The following is a 23857-nucleotide window of genomic DNA, read 5'->3' as shown; positions in this document are numbered from 1 at the left end:
GGAGCTTCATTGAGCTGGGATGTGTTGGGAAAGCAGCAAAATGGTTGGGGCTGGAGGAATGAGGTGGTCTGTGTTCTCTCCAACCACCTCAGGGTGGTTAAATATTTTTTATCTCGGTCTTGGTCCCATGGGCCACCCTGAGGCCCACTCACCTGCGTGGAGCCCAGCCTCTTCCCACCACTGGAGCGGAGGAAGAAGCCCTTTTCACAGGAGACAGCACAGGTCATGTGCCTTGGGCCATCCGAGCTGCAGTTGAGGGTGGCAGCATGAGCAAGCAGTGGCTGCGTGCAGGTTCCTGATCCCACGCAGGTACCGTGGGCACAGCTGTGGAGGAGAACAATAAGGGATCAACCAGTGAGTCCCAGGACTACTTCAGCAATGAAGGGCTCTCTCCCGGTGCCACTTGTGTGGACTCAATGCTCAGCAGGTCACAGATGCCCAGAGATGCACACCTATCCCTCGCAGCTCCAGCTTCTTCCAGGCTTGGAGTCCCCTGACAATTGTGCCAGAGACTTCATCCCAACCCCAGCCCACACCTTCCCACCAACCACCACCAGGTTCTTTCAAGCTGATGAAAGGAGGCAGAACTCAACAATATTCCAAAAATTGTGCTGCCTGTACACAGGCACAGAGTGTGTACACAGCTGGGCACCAAAGGGGGTCTCGTTGCAGATAGGCCAAGAGAACAAAAGGAGGGAGGTCACAAGGAGAGGGGAGGCAGAAGGAATACCTCTGTTTAACCTTAGATGTATGTCAAACCCTGTATTGGACACTGGAGAATCCTCAGATGATTCTCCAACTGCAAGGAAAGCTAAGAGAAAACCTCTGCAAATATTAGGGAATCATCCATGAGATGTTCTTCAGATCCAGTGCAGTCCCCCTTCACATCCATACAGCTACTCCACAGCCTGTGGTGGAAAGGAGAAGCTGGATGTACAGCTGGCTCCCCAGCCCCACTCCTGCCACCTTCCCCCTCTGCTCTGATGGGCTTGAGCAGCTCTGCTCTTCCCACAGGCCAAGGCAGCATCCCAAGCCTGTGCATGCCAATGCCAGACTCTTTGGGATCAGACACACACCTGTCCAGCTCTACAGCCTCAGCTGTGGCCACCAAGGTGAGATGTAGCTAAAGGGGGGAATAACCTTCCCCTCAGCACCGCTGCAAGTTAGAAGAGGTCCCAGGAAAGTTTGAAATGCATCACCCATTCCTGGGTTTGCAATGCATCACCCACGCCACCTCCTCACTTCAGCAGCTTCCCACTGAGCAGCAGTCATTAGGTACTGACTATTTAAGCATCACAATTCCATAATGAGAACCAGTGTGGGTCAAAGGGTTGTGATCGCCATCAGTGAAATGCAGCCAGTTGATTAATTACCTGGGATGGAACTGGGAAAAGACATGGGGCAATACAACAGCTCCCACGCCCTGGTTATCCACCAGTCTGGCTTTATCTGCTACCAAGTGATAAAGGTGCAACACCTGATCTCAGCCAGGGAGAGAGGTGCTGCAGCTCCAGGCAATAACTGGGGAGAGAAGGGAGGGAGCTGTACCTGAATGCCTCGCTCTCCTCTGCTTCCTGCTTGGCACAGGGCTGTTGCTGTTTTCAGGCACTGCCTTTCTCCCAGCAAGGCAGAGGCCTCTGCCTCCAGCCTTTACTCAACATTTCCAGCCAAGGATGCACAGAGCTAGAAATACCACAAAAGACATGCACACAAAAAACAAAAAAACAACAAACCCCAAAAAAACCCAAATTGGTGCCGACACAGACGTTAAGGGAACGCAATGTGCTGTTGACTCTGGACAAGTCCACCGAGCCAAAGACATGGTGGAAACCTGCAGGCCACAGCCCTGAAAGAGCCGGTGGGCACAGGAGGGGACCACAAAGGAGAACAAGAAGAAAGGGGCTGTTTTTTCAATGCAGACCTGTTTATGAAGTGAGAAATGGTTTCAGGGCAGCTGCTGCAAATTCTTTCACTAGCTTATATTTCCATTTGCTTCCTTTTTAAAGAATTTGTTTTATGAGTGCAGCATTTGTCAGGTCATTAGCTTCTGAGGGCATCTGTTACCAATTGTAGCCCTCTCCCCTCCCCTCCTGCAGTCACCTTCTCTGGGCAGTTGCTCTGCTCCCTGCCTGTGCCCCTGGCTCATACTTGCTCCCATCCCTAGTGATGGAACCACTGTCCTAAACTTCCTTGTGTGTTTGCCTCTGGACACACACGTCCTCTTTCCAGCCTTGCTTCTCCATTCCATTCCTTCCTCACCAGTCATGGGTACAACATGGAGATGCACCTTTCCACTAGACCAGGTTGCTCCAAGCCCCCTCCAAACTGGCCTGGAACACTTCAAGGAACGGGGCAGCCACAGCTTCTCTGGGCAGCCAGTGCCTCCCCACCCTCAGAGCTGATGGTCAGGGCGTTGAGGTTTGGAGCATGTGCCCATCACAGCACTGGCTTGAGGGTGTGCCCTGGCACCTTCCAGATGCATCCAGGCCAAGTGCTTGGCTGGAGCAGCTCTGCTGGTGCTGATGGAAAGACAGCACGTTGTCTGGGGCAGCCTTGGCAGTTGGGACAATGCTGTTATTAAGTAAAAATTAAATGAAGCGCTAATCCTTTTGAGCGCTACCGGGGACATTTTGGTTTTCCACCAGTTTGGAAATGTAACCAGCAATGTGGTAGAAAGTAGATGAAGATATCAGAAAGTTTCTTAAGGATTACAAAAACAGAATGTTATATAGGGTAGTCATGCATAAGAGATTGAGAACTACAGGTCATAATAAGAAAACATTTTTATGTACATCACATATATATATGTTCATGCACATGTTCCGTATGTGCATGTAGATATATTCTAAAAATAACAGAAAAGTTTGGGTTAGAATAATTACCTTTCTCTTTGCCCCCAGAGATGACTAATTTAGCACTGTTTTCTCTGTGATTAACAACATCCCTAGCCCTACAAACATCCACTAAATTTTATTTTGGAAATGATCTGAGCCTGATCAGCTCAAGTTCTGAGAAGCTGTGCTTATCCTACACCTTGCTTGAAGTCTGGTGCTGCTATCCCAGACCTGAAAAAGGGCTCACATCACTGAAAGCTGTCTGATTTTCTCAAATATATCAATAATCTCAAAAAATACATTCCAACCCTATCAAGAAACATTGCCTTGATTGCTTCCTCTATCAGCATCATCACTGCTATCACTGCTGTACTTGGGGCCAGGACACTTTTGAGCCTGATGGTGAATAAGCGCGGGTCAAAAGAGAAAAAAAGCCCTGTGACCTGCCCCATCATGATCCACATGCTATGCCAGGGCTGGGGTAAAGTGATGGAATAAATCACAGCTCCCATACCCTGGAACACCCAAACAAAGGCTGGACAAGGAAATGGTGCAGTTAGCCCAGTTCTGATCTCAGCATGAAGGAGCTCTTTCTGCTTTTGATGATAAATGAAATTCCTGTATCACAGCTGCAAACTCCTGACTTCTGCCCATTTCTGATTCAGGCCATATAAGATGTGGGACAAGCCAATATTTTTTCACTTTTTTTCTGCCTGAGACATCAAAAAAAATTTCCACTTCTATCCCAGCATCTTTTGAAGCTCAAACTAATGATTTGTCAACAACATTTTTACAAAATACCAAGATTTTTCTCCTAACTTATTTCATGTCAGCACAAGCCTGCACGATGCTCTGGGCTCACCAAGTCCCATAACTTATACATCAAAGAAAGTTTCAGGTCTGGAAATCTGTGAAATTCTGCCTAGTGATGGCCCTAAATGCTCCAGAATGGTAAGAGCTTTGTTCTGAAATGGGAACAATTCTATAAACTAGAGCAAAACTTTTCCTTTGGGATTCTTCATCCTTCTAGAATAAAGGCAGGCAGCCACTACCAGCAACAGAGCATGTAAAGCCAGTGGTGGCAAAACTAGTATGGTAACACTACTTTGTTGTGACAAATCCCAAATTCCAAATAGCTGAAATTTCATGTTTTACAGCAACTACTTAATGCAACTCAGAAAATACTGATGGATTTACCCACATCAAACTAAGCCAAGTCAAAAGCAGTGCAGCTGTCTGAGTATAATAAATCACGTATACATTGCTGTAGTGTCTACTCAGGCTTTCAACCCCAAGACTGCTGCTGAAACATCCCTTATCACCAAGATCCAGCTCTTAACAGCAGAAAACTTGTAAGTTCTTCTCATGGTGCGAATTTTTGGGAAGAGGGGGTTATAGGAGATGTCGACAGAAAAGTAAAGGCTTTGGCCAAATCTCCTGAAGTTGAAAGTCATCACTGCACATACTCTGGTGGAGCCTGGATTGTAACACTCAACATCAGTGAGATAAAAGGTGTTTACCCCAATGCGGTCTAGCAGAAGAGAATAGCTAGGAAATGAGAAAAGGTGTTTTGGAAATACTTGGGAATGTCTCCCTTCAGGCAAGGTGAAAGGTCTCACTTTTCCCGTAAATCTGATGGCAACCATCCTTGTGGCAGCAGGCTGCGTGTACAGACCCAACGGTGGTGATGCTTTTTGATTACGATCAGCACTGAGGTTGCCATCTCAAGAAAAGGTGTTTGCTTCTCTACGTGACTCCAAAAGAAACTTGGCAAAAGTAGCATCCCTGTGAGTCATCTGCTGTCATCCGCCTCAGAGACAGAGAAAAGGCACCAGCAAGACATCAAATGACCTGCTGGCCCCTCCATAGCCATAGTGGAAAAGGGAAAAAAAAGAAGTAAGAGCACATAACTTATTTCCAGACAGTTCCTTTCCATGTATTTTTGTTGTTGTTCACTACACCAAAATAGTTGTGTAGAAAGACAGAAAATGAGGGTGAATGGGATGTCAGGTTTGGTGGAGTCACCTTCCCAACCTCAGCCAGGACAGACTGTACCCAAAGAACATCTTTATCCATATCCGATCTCCACAGGACCACGCTCCACCTCATTTTCTCATCTTGTCCAGAGGGAATTAATTTCTGAGCCACATCCATCACCATGAAAGACATAAAAATAGCACAGGGATTTCAAAAGGCAGCTGGAAGCAGAAGCCATAGCTGGGCTGCAAGACTTGTGCTGTAAGATTTGAGGAGAAAAAAAATATTTATCATGACAGAGAGGAGAGAGTGAGGGGATCTGACATCTCTGTACAGACACATAGACACAGAAAAGTTGTCTGCTGGCAGGAGGCATTCAGACCTTTCTGACAAGGATGGAGCAAAAGCAACAACTTTGATCTTGAAATCAGAGGCACCTTCTCAGCAGAGAGGGTTACTGGATATGAGAATAGCTCAGCAGGGGTGATGGTGCACTCATCACCTCCTGCAGCTTGTGAAAGGAGATAAGAGACCCTTCTGAAGGATGCATTTAATCCAGTCCCTGTGAAAAATGCCTGTGCCTGTGTACGACATCAGGAAGGGCAGGGCAGAATGGGGAGACTGGCTGCAGCAGAAAACCAAGGGCTCTGCTGGCAAACCTGGGGTCTCCAGTACTTGCTTCCTTCCTCACTGGACATGGGAACTGAACTGATCTGTGTTGGAAGTCACATTCCCTCAATGTATCTGGGGCCAGCTCTGCTTGGAACAATGCATCAGACCCTCTCCATGACGTGACACCAAGCACCCTGTTTGAAAGCTGTTCAGTTACTGTTTGACTCAAGATCAAATTGGTGAAAAACCTGTGCTAGGAGATATTTTTTTTTCCTGGTTATTCTCAGGGAAAGGCAGAAGACATCTTGAGCATTCCCAAAAAAGCCCATATATAGAGCACTAACCTCAAGAAGCTTATTAGACTGCAGAGAACAAATGGGATGGGGCAGTCCATGAAATGGTGTCTGGCCATCCAAGGGTTACCTATGACAGGTTTAATTTAAATTTTAGTTTAAATGAAAATGAGTAACATATTCTACAGAACAGTCTTGGCCACCACTGTCCATCAGCCAGTCAGGGACCCACAAGAGACATGCCAGAGGTCAACAGGCTTTGATGCTGGAGGAGAAGCACCTCTAGAGGTCTCAAAGGCAGAAATGAGCCCATTCCCCAGGAAATGTGGTCATCAGGACCCTGGAAACACAAATGTTTAGGCTGGAGAAGCCCTGTAAAATTAGGTCCAGCCATTAACCCAGCAGTGGCAAGGCCACCACTAACCCATGTCCCCTCGTGCCATGTTTACATATTTTAAATCCCTCCAGAGACAGGGACTCCATCCACGGGGCACCCTAAGCCAGAGGCAAAGAATCAGGATTTTACGGTCCCTTCCAACCCAAACTATTCTACATTTCAGTGAAATAAGACACCAGCATGTCTACCAGGGTGCCCATAAATCTTCATGCCATCAAACGTGCAGCCCATAACTTGACCCTGCATAAATCTGGTGCCTGGAAGAAAGAAAACAAACCAAACAAAACCTGTTTGGGAAACAGCCCTCGTTGCTGAATAAAGTTTATCAATTGAAAATATGTAAACAACTCCCTCCTCCATCTAATTTTCTCTCCCTCACCTCCACTTTTCATACTAAAGGAATCCAAACCCCCCTCCCCTTGATGCCTTATGCCCACTTTTGCACTTTTGGGGAAGCAGAGGAGAGCTTGCACACAGGAAATACAAACACAAAGCAGATCACCTTTTGTAGCACCTTTCCTGTGAACCCACCCAGGCATTTCCCAGCATATGTGAACATAAAATAAAACACACTGAAAATAAAAGCAAGCTAAAAATACACATAACAGAGGAAATGAAAAATGTTCCCCTGGTTCAGCGTATAGCCTACACCAAGTTAAACAGGAGGGACTGAGCTCAGTTTAAAAATGCAAAGAAAAGGATGAAAGCCAGAAGCTTTGGGTCTCCTGGGTGGAAAAGTGTTAAAAGTCGGATTTCTGCTTGACCTCATAAGGTTGTGATTGGGAGCAGAATGCACAGACAAACCCTGATCTGCTGGCAGAGACAGCAGAGAGGGCTCCTGGTGATGGCAGTGAGGACACTGCACTGCTTTGGATTTTAAGTGCTCTGCCAACCTTCAGCACCTTGAGTGGGTCCAAAAGGTGACACTTTCTTCAAAACAAATATGTGCTTTTCTAGGGGCAAACACCTATTGCACCCTGACCTGGAGAAAGCTGCATTTCATCAGCATAAACACGATCTCTGTGTTCTCCCCAGCCTGCAAAGCACTGCAAGATCCTTCAAGATGAAAGATGCTACAGAAATACCAACCTGTCATATATTTATTGTTTTGGCAATGAGTATTTCTAGGCTGAAGGCAGGAAATCTCGTTTCTTTGTTGCTTTTGTTACTGTCCTTTCTCAGGTTATTTTAGGAAAGCCCTCACACGCACGCACTGTGTACACGAGGCTGCTGCGTGCACACGGTCAGTTCAGCTCTCTGCAGGAACAACATGGATGTTCTGTGGTCTTTCACAGTCAAATGTCTCTCAGCCTATGAAGATTTTCTATTCCTGGATTATAGGGGATTTCCCCCCTCTGCCCACCGCCAGAATCCATCTACCCTATATGAAATGAATTGTTAATCTTTAAAAAGACTACAATGCATTACTTTTGGAGGTAGAACAGATTTGAAAAAATATAATAAAGGGGGCATACTTGAATGTTTCCTGACTTAACAGAGGAAGATCCTTTATTATTAGTGTGGCTAGTTGAGGCTGTAAGCCTAACCCACCCCAACCTGAATATTCAAGACTTTAATTCTGGAGATCAATACTCTAAATAGAATTTTCTACTCTGAAAACCCTGGGAATCTGATTTACTTTGAGTATTTGCTAAGGGCGCACACATATTCTGTAATTCAGTGTGTTGCTGGGAAGTCAAGGCCATGGGGAGCCTAGGGGAGGGCAACATGAGGAAGAGGAGACACAGGGATCCTGCTGTGCCCCTGGAAGAGGGACACAGCTTGGTGTGCCTTGGCAATACAGGAACTGGCTTGTGCTTCAGCTATAATGTGACTTTTATGAGGAAAATATCTATTTTCCTCTCTATTTGCCCCTATATGGGAATCTCCTCATCCCCAGTCAATGCTTAGCTGTGTCCAGTGAGTCTTTTCTTCCTTGCAGTCACTTCTCAGGAGAAGGGGGAAGCTCTCAAGAAACAAGAATGCAAGATTATTTTAAGGGATGAGAAAATGTAATTGAAAAACCACATCAGTTGGCCAGGGTCTTAGAAGCATGTGGGTACATTGCTGTAACAGCTACCAGGAGGAAACACGCTGCATTTCAGGTGAACACTGATCTTTTAATGTAAGGTTGAGAATAATATTTATATACTGACTCACTAAGATTTATGTTTCTGTATAAATCACACATGCACTTAAAAAAAAAAAAAAAGAAAAAAAAAAGAAGTAAAAAGCAACTTCAGGATATTCATGGCTTCCAGAATTCGACATAAATCAATTGTACCACAATTCCACAGGCTTTAATACAAACACACACACACATGCTCATTTGTTATCAGAGATGTTCACCCATCCAGACCATCAACAGAAGGAACATGACAAGAACAGCAATGAGATGACCCTAGACAAAGCCCTTCTGTGCTTAAGAACCCCAAAGCTCCAGCAAAGCTCAACTCAAAAATCAGTATTCCGTGTGGTTTGAGTAACTGGCTGAACTGGAGCCCTGGATCAGCACATGTGTGCTTCAGGGAGCCTGGGATCTGCAAGCAAAGCCAGACTTGGCAGATTTAAAGTGCTGAGGCCTCTGTTGGCATTATCACCATGTTCAGCAGGGCAGTGTGAGACTCTGTGAGGGGCCTGGGTGGACCAGGAGTGAGAGCAGAGAGGATGAGGAGAGCTCCATCCCCACCTTGTGTGGCATGGGGAAGACTGGAATGGATGGAGGTTGAGCTTGTAAAGAAAGTGCTGAAGAAGCTTCAGCTTCAGCAAAAACTCCCGGTGATAACTTCTCAGCCATTTTCAAACTTCTCTTGGTTTTCCCACCAAGAATCAGTCCTTTAGCACAGTCTTCTACAGATGCAGAGGCCATGCACAAGATCTGGTTTCTGCCTTCCCGTTCCCTCCAGCAAGATAAGCAAATCAAGACTCAACACAGCAGATCTTCCAACAATACCTCAAAAGCCATCTGAGGATAGTCACAAAGCACCCAATGCAAACCCCAGAATTCAAACACAAATTCCCAGAGGAGAGCAGCAACCCCGGGTGGCCACTGGGACGTGCCCTGAGGAGACCATCCCTACCTGTAGCACTGCTGGCCACATCCCTCCTGCTGCAGGAGGCAGGTGGTGAGGGTGCCCGAGGAGCCAGGCTGAGCCAAGGTCCGCAGGGCCACGGCTGCAATGCCCACACGTGGAGAGGAGAAGTTGAAAAGCACCGAAGCAACCTGGGAGAGTGGGTCCTCGTGGCTGTGGGTCACGTTGATGGTGAGGGGGTTGTGCTGACACGACAGCTCGTACGTCCCTGTGAGACAAGGCAAAGAAAGAAGTGACTAGTCCCGCTGCTGGGATGTTGGTTGACATCTGCTCCCCCAACAGACCGGCTTGGAAGGCAGAAGATCCTGCAAGGGGGAGCAGAGGACAGCAGTGAGAGGTCACAGCTGTGGTGGTGGCTCTGGGTGTCCCACAGACAGAGGTTCTCACCCAAAGAGCGGTTCTGTCCCTCTGTGTCAGTCAACTGCACGGCCACCACCGGCTTGGGCTGCTGGCCTGGGACAGTGCCAGAGGAGGCCAGGAAGAGCAGGAGCGAGCTGGGCACTGCAGGTCTCTCAAAGCAAACCTAGGAGAGAGGGCAGGAGACACTCTGAGGGCAGGCACATCAAATACAGCTTCTCAGAGCCCATACAGGCAAGAGAGAGGAAGAGGGAGCAGTAGGACAGCAGGAGCAGGAATAAGGGGTCAGAGACCTTGCAGGGCTGCAAATGGCTGAAAAGGTGGGGAGGAGGAAGGAAGGGAGCCAAAACAGTCTTTTCCCTCTGAATTTCCCTTCTTCCTTTTACTAGCCTTCTCCTCACACATTCAGTCCCACCTTGACATAAATTTACTGCATCTTCACAGCATCCACATTTGCTACTCTTTAAATTAAGCAAGACCTGGATAACCTCTTTCTTGCTCCCCCTCCACCAGGCTCGGTAGGAGCTCTGCCTACACAGAGCTGGCCAGGCAAGTGAGACACCCATGGAAAACAGCTACCAGCCTTGCCACCAAAATATTTCCAATAAAAAAAAGCCCTCAAAAAAGACAAAAAACAAAACAAGCCTAAAGAATGTCCCCAGTAGCCACTGCAACAGCAAACTGTCCCCCAGCCAACACGTGGAAAGATTCATGGGAAGAAGCCCTGCCTGCTAGGAGAGCCAGCAACTTGCTACTTGTCTACAACCCTGAAGGCAGCTGGAAGTAGCTGGGAAACACATGGCATCAATCATGGCAGAGCAGATGTTCTTTGGAAGTAAGAAGACAGAAATGTTTTTCTCCTCCACCCCAGTACCCCCCTTTCCCCAGTGCTGGGATGTGTTTTGATCAAGATCCTCCCGATACAGTGTTTTTGTGGAATGCTGGCGTGGAGGAAGCTCAGAAATTTGAGGCAAAGGTGTATTTGGAAAGAAGACAAGTCCTGGCTGGCCAGGCACAGCCCAAGGAGCAGACTGTGGGAATGGAGGGGACAGCCATGCAATCTGTGATGGCAGCTTAGCCTCAGGGTGGTTCATGCCACGTCAGGCATTGTTCACACACGCAAACAGGAGAAAACCTTGGGCTTCAGCCCGGGGCTCCCACCCTGCAGGGAGGTGCTCATCAGCAAAAGCCCCATCAGCATGGCCCCACTGGTGTCTTCTTGCTCCCTTCACCAGGGCTTGCTTGCTTACAGGGCTGCCTGGCTGCAAGGAGTGGACCAGAGGGCTCCAATGTTTTTATTTGGTATATCCCCACTGTCTCCCCTGGTGAGATAAGTGGGGGAAGAAGGAAAAAGAAACAGGAAAGCAAGAAGGGAGAGAAGAGCCAGCAGTGCTCACAGACAAGGAGCCCCCCAAGACAGAGCTACAGCTGTGAAACCCAAGGACCTGGAGGATTTTAACCCAGCCTTGAAGTGTGGTTCCTCAGGGGAGGAGAGGTAGTTGGAGAAGTCAGGTGAGGCTTTCCCTGGACTACACATCTTGAGGTGAAGAGTTCAGTCTTTCCCTTCCTACATCTGCATGAGAGTGAAAGGCACTGGCCCCAGGTTAGGCCAATAGCAGCTGCCTTGATTAACATCCCAATCCTTTCCAATGCATATTATGTGCTTGGCCACAGCATGCTATCTTCTTAATTTTTCTCCCCCCCTCTCCCCGCTTCTTACTTAATTTCCTGCATTACACATCCTGACTTGCTTACAAGTGATTTTGATGTCTTTCCTCATCAGGTGTATTAAAAACTGAGAACAAAGCATGGCTGGAGATCTGCAAATTGTAATGATTAGCATGTGCAGACAGACCCAAGGGACATGGCAGATGCTGTGTGCAGTGGCACAGACACACATCCCTCTTGCCCCCAAGAGAATTACAGCATGACAGTGAGCACAGTCAAACACTGGCACTAGCTTTCCAGAGCACTTGTGGATCCCAGGAAGCACCCAAGATCTGATGGGGATCTCAGCCACCTGGTCTAGTGTGTCTCTGCTCATGGCAGTGGGATTTGAACTAGAGGGCATTAAATCTCCTTTCCAGCCCTAACCATTCCATGATCCTTTGACGCAGCAGTTCCTCTTGTTCATCAGTGCCACCTCTTCAGAAATGCTGTAAGAAGTTATTCCTACCATCTGATGAGTTTTGTGGTGCAGCTCTAACCCGGGAGATACAGGTGCAGCAGCTTTAAAATGCCCTGGGAGCTGGGGGACACCAAACACCCCATGCACATGGGTACACATGTGCATCAACAGCACCATTCCTGTCTGGGCAGGCAGCTGTGCTAGGCAAATTGTCAACAAAAAGCCATCTTTCCTAACCCAATATGTTCCCAATCAGGCCAACTCTTAAAAAAAAAAAAAATTAAAAAGGGCATATTTATTACTAGTCCATAAATAATTTTATGGGCGGAAAATAATAGCACTCCTAGAGAGTGCACAGAGAACCAGTAATGAAAGTCTTTAGTATAAACATCCATAGAGGAAGAGAGCTGACCACAAGCTCCAATAAAACTGTAACATGTTTTAACCCCTGCTGAGAAGTGGAAAGCAAGCAAGCTTTCATCTAGGTAAGGCCAAGGGGGAGGATTACTGCTTTCTCCTCAGCAAAGGAGGAAAGGAGGCACTTTTGTCATGGCCAGAGACTGAAGCCACAAACTGGGCTGTGAGCACACAGACAAGGAAGAGAGGGAAAATTAGAAGGCTAAAGGAAGTTGGTTTTGAGAGTTAGAGGACCTCAGAGCAGTCCCCATGTTTGTTGACTGAGGTTTGATGATTCACTGAGCTGTCTGAGCATCTGGGGAAAGAGGCCTTCTCTAGAGAACCCTGAGCAAAACAGGACGAGCTGCCCCTCAGAGTGCAGAGGGAGCAGCATGCCAGAGCCTGGCTTTCCAGCAACACCAGGCAGCAGCCACAAAACCTCTAAACTGTGCCTGTGGTCAGAAACCCAGCGCTGTAAAAATCCCAGTGGCCTAACCCTCAGCCCTCCTCTGTCCCTCTCCTCTACCTGCTGGGACAGAGGGGTTGGACCCTCCTGGGGACAGTCCCCAAGCCCCTGTTGGGCTGCAGGACCAACATCCTGGGGCACAGAGAAATGCCACCTCTGGTCTGGAGTCATCAGAAGGACCCATGTGCCACAGCTGGCTGCCATGGGCTTGGGGTGCTCAGCAGCACCCTGGGGTGCTCAGGACCCCTCGGGATGGTAGAGGATATCCAGCTGCCCTCTGCTGCTGGAACAAAGGCAGCTAGGACTTTAAATGCAGCCTGTGCCTACCCTTTGGGGGTGTTAAAGCACAGCTTGACTGCAGGGGAGAGTCAGGAGCAAGTTGTTTCTCAGCCTCGAGGCATTTCTGTGGTATTTTGGTTTCATGCACAGTCCTTCTTCTGGCAGTCTTCCCCAGGATGGGTTTGCTGTTCATTGTTAATTCAGTGGGATTGGGGCAATTAGGACAGATCCAGACACAGGTATTTTGGGATTTACAAAGAGTGCAGTAGCATATGGAGTACTGCATGAGTAGTTTTAAAGGTTGCTGTAACTCCTACAGGACAGAAAAGGATGGGTTTTGTCACTAGAGCTGGGTAAAGACAAACAAATCCTTTGTGCCTGACCACACACCCTCGCTTACCTTGAGCCAAACTCCCTCGTCGCCCAGAAGCATCTTCTCATTTGGGTCCTGAGCTTTCTCCTGGCTAGGAGCACAGGGAAACCAAGCAGCCTGCAAAAGGTCCCTTGGTACCTCATGAAGGTGGGATTTACATACCTGAAAGGAGAGATTTATTGCAACCCAGAAGGCTGCAAGGAAAGGAGAGAAAAACAGCACCTACAAAACGTCAAAGAAGATTGAACAAGTGTTGAGAAGGACCCCAAGGTGGCTCTTAGCATGAAGGCAGTTAGGGTGTGGCTTCCTAAGTGACATCTCACTGTCTACACATGTGCACAGAAGACCTTTGCCATTTTGGAGTGCTGTAAATGTGTTGTTTAAGCATCTCATGGTGTCTGTGGGGCTGAGTAACAAACAATGAGCCAAGCTGTGAGCTGGCAGGTGAGACCATGGCATCCTGATTTTGTCTGGGCTCACGAGATACAAAGGTGTGATTAATTTGCCTGAATAACACTCTTCTGTTCCATTCAGTGCCCTGTGGCATCCCAGACATCTCCAGGGGCCTGGCAGACAAAACCTGGGAGATACAGGTGTCATTGTGAAGGAACAGACACCTGAGCCCAAGGCACCTCATTAGACATGTGTATCTGGGCAGTTTAATCATGCTGCAGGTCTCAAGAAGATCGTTCCTCATATCAAATCAGTAGAAACACATGTGTAAAGGGCTAAATGTGATCTCTTTACATATTTCTTGCCTTTCTTCAGCTTGCTAGAAAAGAACATACACACCACGTTAACACCAATCAGGCAAAATCCCCTCCAGGCTCTGCTCCAAAGCCCATATGAAAGATGGGAATGCTCCCATTGATTTTTCCTTGGCTTCAGATCAGAGGGCTTGGGAGCAGTACAGATGCTGATGTGTGTGTGATTTCATCCTTTCGGGCCCTGACCTTATAAGGTATTAGACTGACAGGACTTTTTTTAAGCCAACAGTGGGACAAATCACATGCTCCAAGTTGAGCATTTGTCTGGTGGGATGGCGTGGTCACTGTTCAGTGAAATGCATGGCTGGGGAAGGTGCTCCCTGCCAGGATGAAGCACCTCTCCATGAACTGCAGTTCCTGAACTCAGGGACTATGCAACAGGAGTGTGAGAAGTGCCCAGGTCTTCCATTCAGCCCCTGGTGGGCAAGATAATAATCAATGAATGCTTCCAGAGCTGATTTTGTTTGTGCCTTCCCCAGCACAGACTTTGCAATTTTTTTGTCCATGCCTTCACTCACCTTCACAACAGGCTCTCCAGTGACTATGGAAGCAGGGCAGGACTTTGGATCCTGTTGGGAGGCGTAGGCTTTCACTGCCCACAGATCCACATATCCCTCAGGAGTGTGGGGACCACAGTCCAGCATGCTGCTTGTCTTCTCAAAGGGCTCACACACACCATCCCCATCGTGAACGTAGCACAGGCTCGGCTCCCCTGCAGGGAGAACAGGGGTGAGCTGCTTACAAACCAGGCTCCAGGCACACACACCTCCTCTCATTAGAAGAGGTTTGCTGTCTCATTAGCCCGGGTTTTTTCCCACCACAAGATCCATGGATCAGTCCAGCTGCAAATCCAGGCTCTGCTGTGATGAGGTGCATGGCCCTCTGCTCTAAGGAGCAGTGTGAGTAACATACAGTTTTGACCCCTGCCTCAAAAGGAGTCAATCCATTTGGACCTGTCTCAGTCCAGCTGGACTCACCAACACAGTTGAAGCCTTTTTCCTTTTTGCACTTCCTGGAACAACCATCTCCATCCAGCAAGTCCCCATCATCACATTCCTCCTCCAGGCTCCTAAGAGGGCAACAGCCAAATGTATTATTATCACCTTTGACTTAACACCCACCCCTGTGCTACTGCCCAGTCATGAGTGAGGACCCCTTATCTTGGTTCTATTTCCACAGAAGCAGTTCAAAAGGAAGAAACATCGAATTAGATAGAGAAGACACCTTGCCAGGGGATAAAAAGAAGTTGAAGTCACAGCATTTGAGAGCGGACATGTTTGTACTGTGACTTTGCTGTAAAACCTGAGGCAAGAACTCTGGGAGAATGGAAAAAGTATAGAACTAAGCATCAGGAAGACCTGTTGCTGGAGAAAGCAAGTGTTGGAGAAGGCAGGAGATTCTGAAATGGGGCTAGAGTTCAGTGGGAGCTGGAGAAGGAAGCAGGAGAAAGGAAGGACAAAAGGTTCCTCTCTCTTTCCCTTTCCTTACCCTGCTAAAAAAACTGGTTTCAAACGAAAGTGATCCTGAGTATCCTGGAAGCTGAAGTCTGAAAAAGCTCAAATAAGGAAATCTGAAATAATTATCTCCCAGGCAGAGCAGGTGAAGCATTGGGCTCTCTCAGTGTAGAGGTGGTGCACCCCTCATGAGCTGGGGTTTCTGAGCAGAGACTGAACAGCTCTCTAAGGACACAACACCAAGTGGGACTGTGCTCATTGCAGAAGCCACTCCTGCAGGGCCCTGAGCAAAATGTTATACTGCCACTTCCAAAGGCAGATCCTTTGGGTTGGGCTCTGCCACAGTTCACTGAGATGGGCCAGAATCCAAGCTCTGAAGTCAAGAACAGAAGATGTTCAGGTTGGACCCCTCATGCAGACCATGCCTCTCAAAAAGACCACCTCCATCTCCTATGCATATGGCATTTTACAAAACACGAGCTCTACAGCTCAGTCTGCTGGAGGGATTTTGTACAGCAGCTTCAGCCATGTACCCATGCGTGGAGAACCCACCTGCTGCTTCCCTTTGGGGCAGGATGACCTGACAGCTTAAAGAACCTCAGCTAAGAGCTTGAGGAGTTTTTCAACTTACGTGGCCACCTTCCCATCCCCACAGTAGGGTGCTCCGTGCACATGGACGAGTGGTGGGGAGGCTTCTCCTGAGGTTGTCCCAGAGACCACCTGCACCTGGTAGCGGTACACCTGCCCAGGTGTGACTTCCCTGCAGGCACAGAGAGAACTTGAGGCAGCAGCAACAAATGCAGCACTGAGATTTGCTCACCACAACTATAAACATCACGTGTATACATCCATGCAGTATCACAATCTGACGTGTCTTCACACTCTGCCAGAGGCAGAGCCTGTGGGAAGAGAGTCTCTTTTAGGTGTACCATGCTGCTTATTTCAAAAGGGAGCTGGGGAGAAGTGGAATTAGCTTGAATAATCATTTTACTCATTGTGTTCATGGGGGAAATGTTTCTGGGTTTAATAACCTCCTTCTAGTTAACCTGGGCTCATGGACAAGGGTCGTGCTAGCATGGTGGGTCTGCCACAGCCGTGCTCAATGGCACTGGATGCAGTAATTCCCAGAGCAGGGTGACAGGAGGAAAACAAAACAGAAGCAAAACCATCCAGGGATTCAAAGGAAGAAGACACAAGGAGGTAATCCAACCCGACTCAGCCCCCCCTTCAGCCCAAGACAGAGCAGCTCTGTGACTCACGTGTCGATGAAGTGGCGATGAACCTGCAGGGGGGTGGCAGGGGACCCGTCTGCAAATGGGGGCTCACGGAGCACCCGGTACTGGATCAGCCTGCAGGCAGAGCACAGGGAGCTGTGGGGCCTGGAGGTCAGCAGGGCTGTGTCTATCTCCATCCTCTCGTCAAAGGTGTAGATTTTCACTCCAGACATCTTTTTAGGGATATTGAGCTTCACAGTAAAGGGCACATCGCAGAAGGTGTCCAGGGGGCCCAGGTGGATGGACTCCCCTTGCTCTGTCAGGATCTCAATGTCAGACAGTGCTTTGGGAGAGCCTGTGGAGAGGTACGTGGTCCAGAGGGTGAGAGAGTCGGGGTAGACGGGGTGCAGGAAGCGCAGCTCCAGGATGCAGCCGTGGGGCTGTGGGCACGGCACAGTCATGTTCATGTCATACAAGTGCAGCTCCGGGCTCCAGGCCTGCAGGCTGGGCTCACACGGCTGATCCACGTCTGGAGGACCTGGGACAAGGAGGAAGCTGGTGAAAACCAGGGGACAGCTGGCTTCACAGGAGACCCACAGGGGTGATCTTCCCTGGAGGTGCTTAAGCACCTGCAGGCTGTAACTGCACACCTGTGTGGGTTTGCACCCACATGTCCTAGACCTGGTGGCACCTGCTCTACCACCCTGGAAAGCAATAATCCCCACTGGTCCCCCAGCTCCTGGGTACTTGTGCATCTGCACAAGGCTCAGCAGGCCTGGTGACTCACAGCCCTCTCCAATGGGAACAGTGTTATCCACACTGCAGCTGGACACAGTGCAGAGATCTAGGGACAGCCTAGACACAGCTGAGGAACGTGAAGCCTGCTCTGTAGGCTCACGGTGCAGAAACATTGCCAAAGGAACCTGAACACTCCAAGCAGAGCAGAGACTGAAGTTTTGCACAAGCACATGCTAGGACAGGTCATAGTCAGGAAGGGACCAGGTTCAAAGCAGGCAAGCAGGTCTGGAAGGCTGTTTTTCCTGAAGATCCTCCAGGACAGTATCCAGGCTAACCTCAGAGCCCCAGCCTGCCTCCCCTGATGGTGGATTAGCACTCAGAAAGAGAAATGGAGTGCTGGCTTTTCAGACCCAGAAAGGATCACTGGAATTTACCATTCTGTAGTAGAAATACCCTTGTCTTCATCAGCCACTGGAAGCATTTCTTAGGGCCCAGCACCAATTCAAAGCCTTCTAAGACAAATCTAAAAGTTTCTGAAACCCACAAACTCTCTCTTTTTATCAGAGCAAACAAGCACTTGTGATAACTACACACACACAGAACCACGTCCTCTGGCTCTGCATGGTTCAGCAGCAGCACATGCACCTCACACAGCTCCCAGGATCAGCTTCCCTGGTCTCCTGCCTCCTCTACCCTGCTCTTGGAAGAGCTGAGGCAGCAAGAAAAGCCCAACAGCTCTTATGGCAACTGTGTGACCCTGAAAGTCACCACTGTGCCCACAAGGTGGGTCTCTAAACCAACATCTGGGTCTCAGCACAAGAGAAGTTGTAATGCCCAGCTGCTGTTGGCCTGGCTAGGGAGGAATGGACTGCCCAGGGCTTGGCATAGACTCAGTGGGACTCAGCACAGAGCTCCTCTCGCTCTCTGTGGACAAGACAACATCAAAGTCTGTGAATGTCCCTGAGGTTTTGAATGAGGTCCCAAGATCTGTATTTTAAGACTGATTTCAGTTAAATGCTTCTCCCTTTGGTCAGTATCTTTCAACACCACCTGTCTGAACAATGATTTGGGTTAATATTAGGGTGCCAGTCAGTTTGTCCAAAGCTGTTTGGCCATTACCAAGTTTTTCCTGGGTGCCAAGAAGTCCTCCCTGCACTACAGAACCCTTGCAAAGGGAAGACAACCGATTTTCTAAAAGAAAAAAAAAAAAATTCTTTTTCTTGTACCAGAAAGATTTTGTCTGGGGACTCAAATACAGGAAAAGAGAGGAGACATTTACCTTCTGCTTCTTCTGGGGTCCAGTAGCCAGAGGAGTCGCAGACCCGAGGGGAAGAGGCCTCGTGCACGTACTGCCTGAAGGTGCCATCCTCAGCACAGCTGTCACACAGCGTGTCCTGCTCCCTGCTGACAGAGCACACACCCTGCCATGTCTAAGCAGGACCAACTCCCCAGCCAGCCACATCTGTCCAGGTGGCACCAGACAGGAAGCTGGAGAAGCAGAGCTAAGATCTCAGAATCTCCCTGGCTGTGTCACCCTGCTTGGAATCAGCTTCTTCAAAGACAGGGAAATATGAGCGCCCATGGGACAGGCTGGATTTAATTTCTCCTCTTCTCCATGCTCTCTGGGTAGTCTTGGATGAATCCCATCCCTGCCAGTCAGAGCTAACAGACCCTGCACATCCCAGGGCAATTCCTCTGGACTAGAGCAGGTGCAAATAAGGTTCTCTCTGCTAAACCTAGAGTCAGGTTTTGGCTTTCAGCATTATTGTAATACAGACCAGTCACAATAATATCAATTGCCATGCTCTCCAGAAAAGATAAAGGTACTTTTCTATTACAAGGGCCAGCCTCAGCCACTTTCCTTGACCAGTTCTTCTCAGGGATTCAGGACTGCCACAATGGATCAGCTCCTGAGACAGCTATGAGTGACAACTTGGGATGGTTCCAAAGAGCCTCCCTTCCAGACCCATATTTTCCTGCTCCCAAATCACTTAATTCCCCAACAAAGCAATTTATTTGGATGACTCGAGGCTACCCAGCACTCAGAGCCTCTCCTCTCTGTGGGGTGACATGTATGTGCTCTCTTTGCTCCTGAGCAAAAGGGCCATTGTAGAGAGCACCTGTTCTTTGAAAAGTCAGCAAACACTGACCCAAGAGTGCCCCAGCTGCCATCAAACAGCATTTTCCTTCTAATTATAAAAGACAGCTTTATGCAGCAGCTTCAAAACCTGTTCAAAAGCTCTTCATGTACATGATTATGATCCCATGACCAAAAAAATAAACCCCTAAAAATAAGTCTCACCATCTAAAACCTGGTGGAAACTGAAATATGTTAGTGGGAGGGGCTGCTGAATAGAGACACTGGTGGTGTATTCAAGTCTTGGTGGCTCCCTTAGTGGGGAGAAGACAGACATCCACCCAACACTCATGGCTGTGCACTGCTCAACAGCCAAACAACTCTGGCTCCTTGGCATCATTTCTCTGGCTTGAAAAGTTTCCTGACTTACCCCCAGTTAGCTTCTCTGTGAGTCCATGACAGCGTTGGGAACGAAACCCAGCTCTTGTGGTTCGAGCTCCCTGCCTTAACCACAAGGCTGCATTTCCTCCTGGTAAATAGCTACTTTATACAATAAGTGCTAAATGAAGCTCATTTTTCATCCCCTGATTGCATTCTGGGGTTTTAGAGCTGGCTTTGCCTCCCGATGCTCTTTGGCTTCCCCTCCCGGCACCCCGAGAGCGGGAAGCTTGCAGGAGAGCCCAAGCGCCAGGGGGCCATGGCAGCAGCCTGGCTCTTGTGCTGGAGACGGGCAGGGTGGGAAGGGGACTGGGGGGGTCCACGCTGAGGAGATCCCTCAGCAGGATCCCTCCAGCAGGTCCCTTCCAGCAGGCTCCTGTGCAAGCCCAGGACCAGGGTGAGCACAGCTCCTCACCTCTCGTGGAGCACCCCGCTGATGGGAGGCAGCCAGTAGATGCTGAGGGAGTCCTGGGTCTGCCCGGTGACCATGGGAGGGATCGGGATGGGCGCCGGCTTCCTGCTGTGACCCCAGCGCTGGTACACCAGGTCCAGGTAGCAATGCATGCGGGCCACCTGGTTGGGGGTGAAGCTGTTGGTGCAGTCATCATCTGGGGGACAAGAGAGGCCGGACTGAGGGCTAGGGCACGGCAACTTTGCTCCTGGGTAAACTTTTCCGGGGGCTTCTAGGGAGGGCTGGGAGGCACCAGCGTGCGGTGGCTCTGCTGCCGGGGCTCTCCGGTGTCGTGTGTCCCCAAAGCCACAAGATGGCACTGCCTCAGCAGCTGCACGTCCCCGCACCTGCCCGGCACCGGCACCGGCACCTGGGCAGTGCCACCGCCCGCACGGCTCCGCGGCAGGGGCACGGAGCTGCTCCTCCCGTTCGGTCCTCCTGGCACGGCAGGGAAACACCGGCCCCCCGCGGCATGCCTGTGGGAACCCAGCCAAAAGGGTTCAGGAGGCTGATAATTAACAATAATAATAAAAATAGCTTCACGACTGGAGAACAAAAGCACACACACAGACGAGAGCAGCCTTGGTGCGTGTCCAGCGACCTGCTGGCAGGAAGAGAGGAATGGATAGAAACAGCCCGAGGGAAGAAAGTGGTTAAACTGCCTGACACATCCCAATACACCAGGAGGGTCCCTGTTGGTTAGGGAGGGAGGTAAGGCACTACTGATGGAGGTAGAAGGGAGGGAAACCCTTGTTTTAAGGAAGGTGACCCCGTGTGACTCCCAACAAGGATTCCTCATTACCTGTGTAACTCATGTAGTTGTTGAAGGGTGTTCCTGTGAAATGTGTCTGGCCACAGGTGTCGTTGGTAGGGTCTGGATCCCGACAGAGCTTACTCTTTGGGGTGGGGGCGGTGTCAGCACAGAGGTCCCCTGTCTCCATGGATGGAGTGGTCTCCCTGCAGGGATCGTCACAAGATTCCCGCTCGCTCACTCCCTTAAAGACGTGGTAGAGCCCCAGGACGTGCCCCACTTCGTGGATCATGGTGTTGGTGTGGCCAGGCACGCCGTAGTAAGCAGGGTTGAGGACAACTCCACCTGGAATTGCAAGTAGAGAGAGCATCATTCCAAGAAAGGGACATTGGACATCTGTTATAACTCCATGTGAGAGGTAAAACTCCTCATTGTGCTTCCAGACCACAGACAGAGACCCAAAGATGGACATATTCAGCCTCTTATTAGGATAGGAAGAGGCTCCTTTGCCCTCTTGGGTTGGAACAGGGTGGATGGTTTTTCTTCCCCTCCTACCACTCCATCCCCCCCTCAACATCTTCAATCATTTCAGCTGCTGCTGCCCTCTGCATGTTTTTGCACAGTTATAATTCAGCGTCTGCTTTGGATCACACAGCTCCAGAGGAGGTTTGGAGCCAGAGCACCAAATCGAGCCATGCTGTGCCTTTACAGGGATCATCTTTCTTTTGAAGCAGAGGACAGAAGCTCTTCCCTGGCCGAGACAGGTGTCTAAGGCAGGCCAGCTCCCAAGGCAGGTAAGGACAATGAGGTGCTGAGCAATGTCCAAACACACTCAGCTGTGCCAACTAGAAGCCAGCTTTAGCACAAATCCACATGGAGATTCAGGTGCACTACCTCCTGCCCCTGCTGAGAAATCACCCATGACCTGTTGCTTCCACCTCCAAACCAGACTCTGTGGGGTAAACTAAAAGTCTCATGAGGCATTGCTGAAATCCACTAAGCTTCTACCACAAACCTGACCCAAATTCAGTGTATTTTAGAGTGGGATTTCCCAAGACATAGCTTTGGAAGATCTCTTCCTCCCCTTCAGTGGGGTCTGCATGTGAGCAAGGGGCAAATGAACTCAACAAGATCCTCACAAACCACCACAAAACTATTCCTCTTCACTGGGGTAGCCCAGCCTCTGACTCAAGGGGACACAGAGGGGCAGTTTGTCCCCAAGCCAGTTTGGTGCAGGTTCAGCTGTCACAGATGTTGGAGCATGAGCACACATAAGTCCCCCAGAAACTGCCCCAGAGCTGCCACCTCATACTGAGAGCAGCAGCACAGAGCTGGACAGGACCCATGATCATCCTGCCCTAAACTGAACTGTGGCTGTAGGAAAAGTGGTTTTTCCTTTCCTGTGAGCCCATCTGTGATGGGAAGAACAAGGATCAAGGATACTGATAAAAGCCAGGTGGAACAGAGCCTTCCCTTTGCTCACTGCCAGCATCTCCAGCTCCTGACCTGGGATGCACACCCTGTGCTCATGGCTCTGCACCACATCTGCTAGGAAACTGTCCACAGAAGGTGCTCAAGAACAAAAAAAATTTGCTTCACTGGCCTCCTTTTATTCGCCTCCTTTATTTTGTCCAGATTAAAATTTCTTTGGAATCTCTTCATTTTTCTCCCTGTTTTGAGGTTTTTTCACTGGCCATTTCCCCCCTTTTCTCTTCTCATTTCCACGCTCCATCCACTTTTCCATGCTGCCTTACAGTGGAGGAACAAGGGCTGGGAAGTATCAACAAGACAGGGGTGCTAAAAGCAGACCCCAGCATGTGCCCAGGCTGACTCCAGGCAACCCCTCCATGTCTCGGGAGGCTGTTTTTACACAACTACTTTTAACCCAGACAGCTTGGATGGCAGTGTGGTGAATAGTTGGCTCCAGCACAGCTTGCTCCCTCCTTTGCAGGGCCCTGGAGGATTTACTGTGCCAGCTACCTCACGGCAGAGCCTCTGCTACTGCATCTCTGCTGATGATCACTGCCCTGCCAGCAAAGTTAGAGCTGGCAGGTGGCCACAGTGTGATCCTGTCTCCAGCCACACAGGCTGCTTGAAATCTGCTCCTGGATCAGCTCCGTGCACTACCGACTACCTCATGTCCTCGAGTACAGGGCATTCCTTCCAAGAGAGGGTTTTCTTCAGATCACAGTGTCCCTGGCAAGACACCAGCAGGTCTGTGACTCCCATGGGGGAGCCATGCTGGGTGAACACTGAGCTGGGGGCTGGGAAGGGACCTTCAGAGACTCCCTGAGCAATTCTCCCAAGCCCTTCCAACAAGGGGTGAAGAAATGAGGGTGGCATCTTCTGTGGAACATCCTGCGTGTGTGGCCCATGGAAGGGCTGAGAGGCATCACTGACCTGTCAAGTGGCACCGTTTCTTAGCTCAAAATTCATGTTTATTGCTCTTCCTTCCCACAGTGTGGATCTTCTGCCCAGGGCTTGAGGCAAAGGATGGGTCACAAAGTAGCTGCATTCCCTTTCTTCCTAGTTGTGAGACAAGAGAGCAAAGGACTTTGCATCCCATCAGTCAGCTCTTTACCCTTTAGTTGCCTGGAGATGGGTCACAAGAAGGCACAGAAGCTGAAAAATCTTTTTGGGACCTTCATGTTCTTTCCTGTCAACTCTTAGGTTTCTGGAAGCCATCACCCTCTCAATTACCACCCTAGTAAATGCTATAGATAGCAAAGGGCATCCCATTGATGGGAAACCCAGTGGGCACAT

General features: G+C 49.4%; 1 protein-coding gene across 1 annotated transcript in view; it reads right to left on the bottom strand.

Annotated features, from left to right (window-relative positions):
• The window catches only part of PAPPA2 (pappalysin 2), an 89570-nt gene that overhangs the window by 30372 nt on the left and 35341 nt on the right, over nt 1-23857 (bottom strand). Inside the window, exons 5-15 of the mRNA XM_039730236.1 lie at nt 21146-21439; nt 20308-20500; nt 18657-18778; nt 16685-17177; nt 16057-16185; nt 14949-15040; nt 14490-14683; nt 13232-13366; nt 9593-9728; nt 9194-9413; nt 153-324 (exon numbers count right to left, since the gene is read on the bottom strand). Of these exons, the coding sequence (XP_039586170.1) occupies nt 153-324; nt 9194-9413; nt 9593-9728; nt 13232-13366; nt 14490-14683; nt 14949-15040; nt 16057-16185; nt 16685-17177; nt 18657-18778; nt 20308-20500; nt 21146-21439 (2180 nt within the window). The remainder of the gene's footprint in view (nt 1-152; nt 325-9193; nt 9414-9592; nt 9729-13231; nt 13367-14489; nt 14684-14948; nt 15041-16056; nt 16186-16684; nt 17178-18656; nt 18779-20307; nt 20501-21145; nt 21440-23857) is intronic.

Source organism: Passer montanus, unplaced genomic scaffold (assembly GCF_014805655.1).
Source record: "Passer montanus isolate IOZ18808 unplaced genomic scaffold, ASM1480565v1 scaffold71, whole genome shotgun sequence".
Classification (NCBI taxonomy): Eukaryota; Metazoa; Chordata; class Aves; order Passeriformes; family Passeridae; genus Passer; species Passer montanus.
Note: the sequence above shows the minus strand (reverse complement) of the source record. Positions and strands in the feature narration are given on the sequence as shown.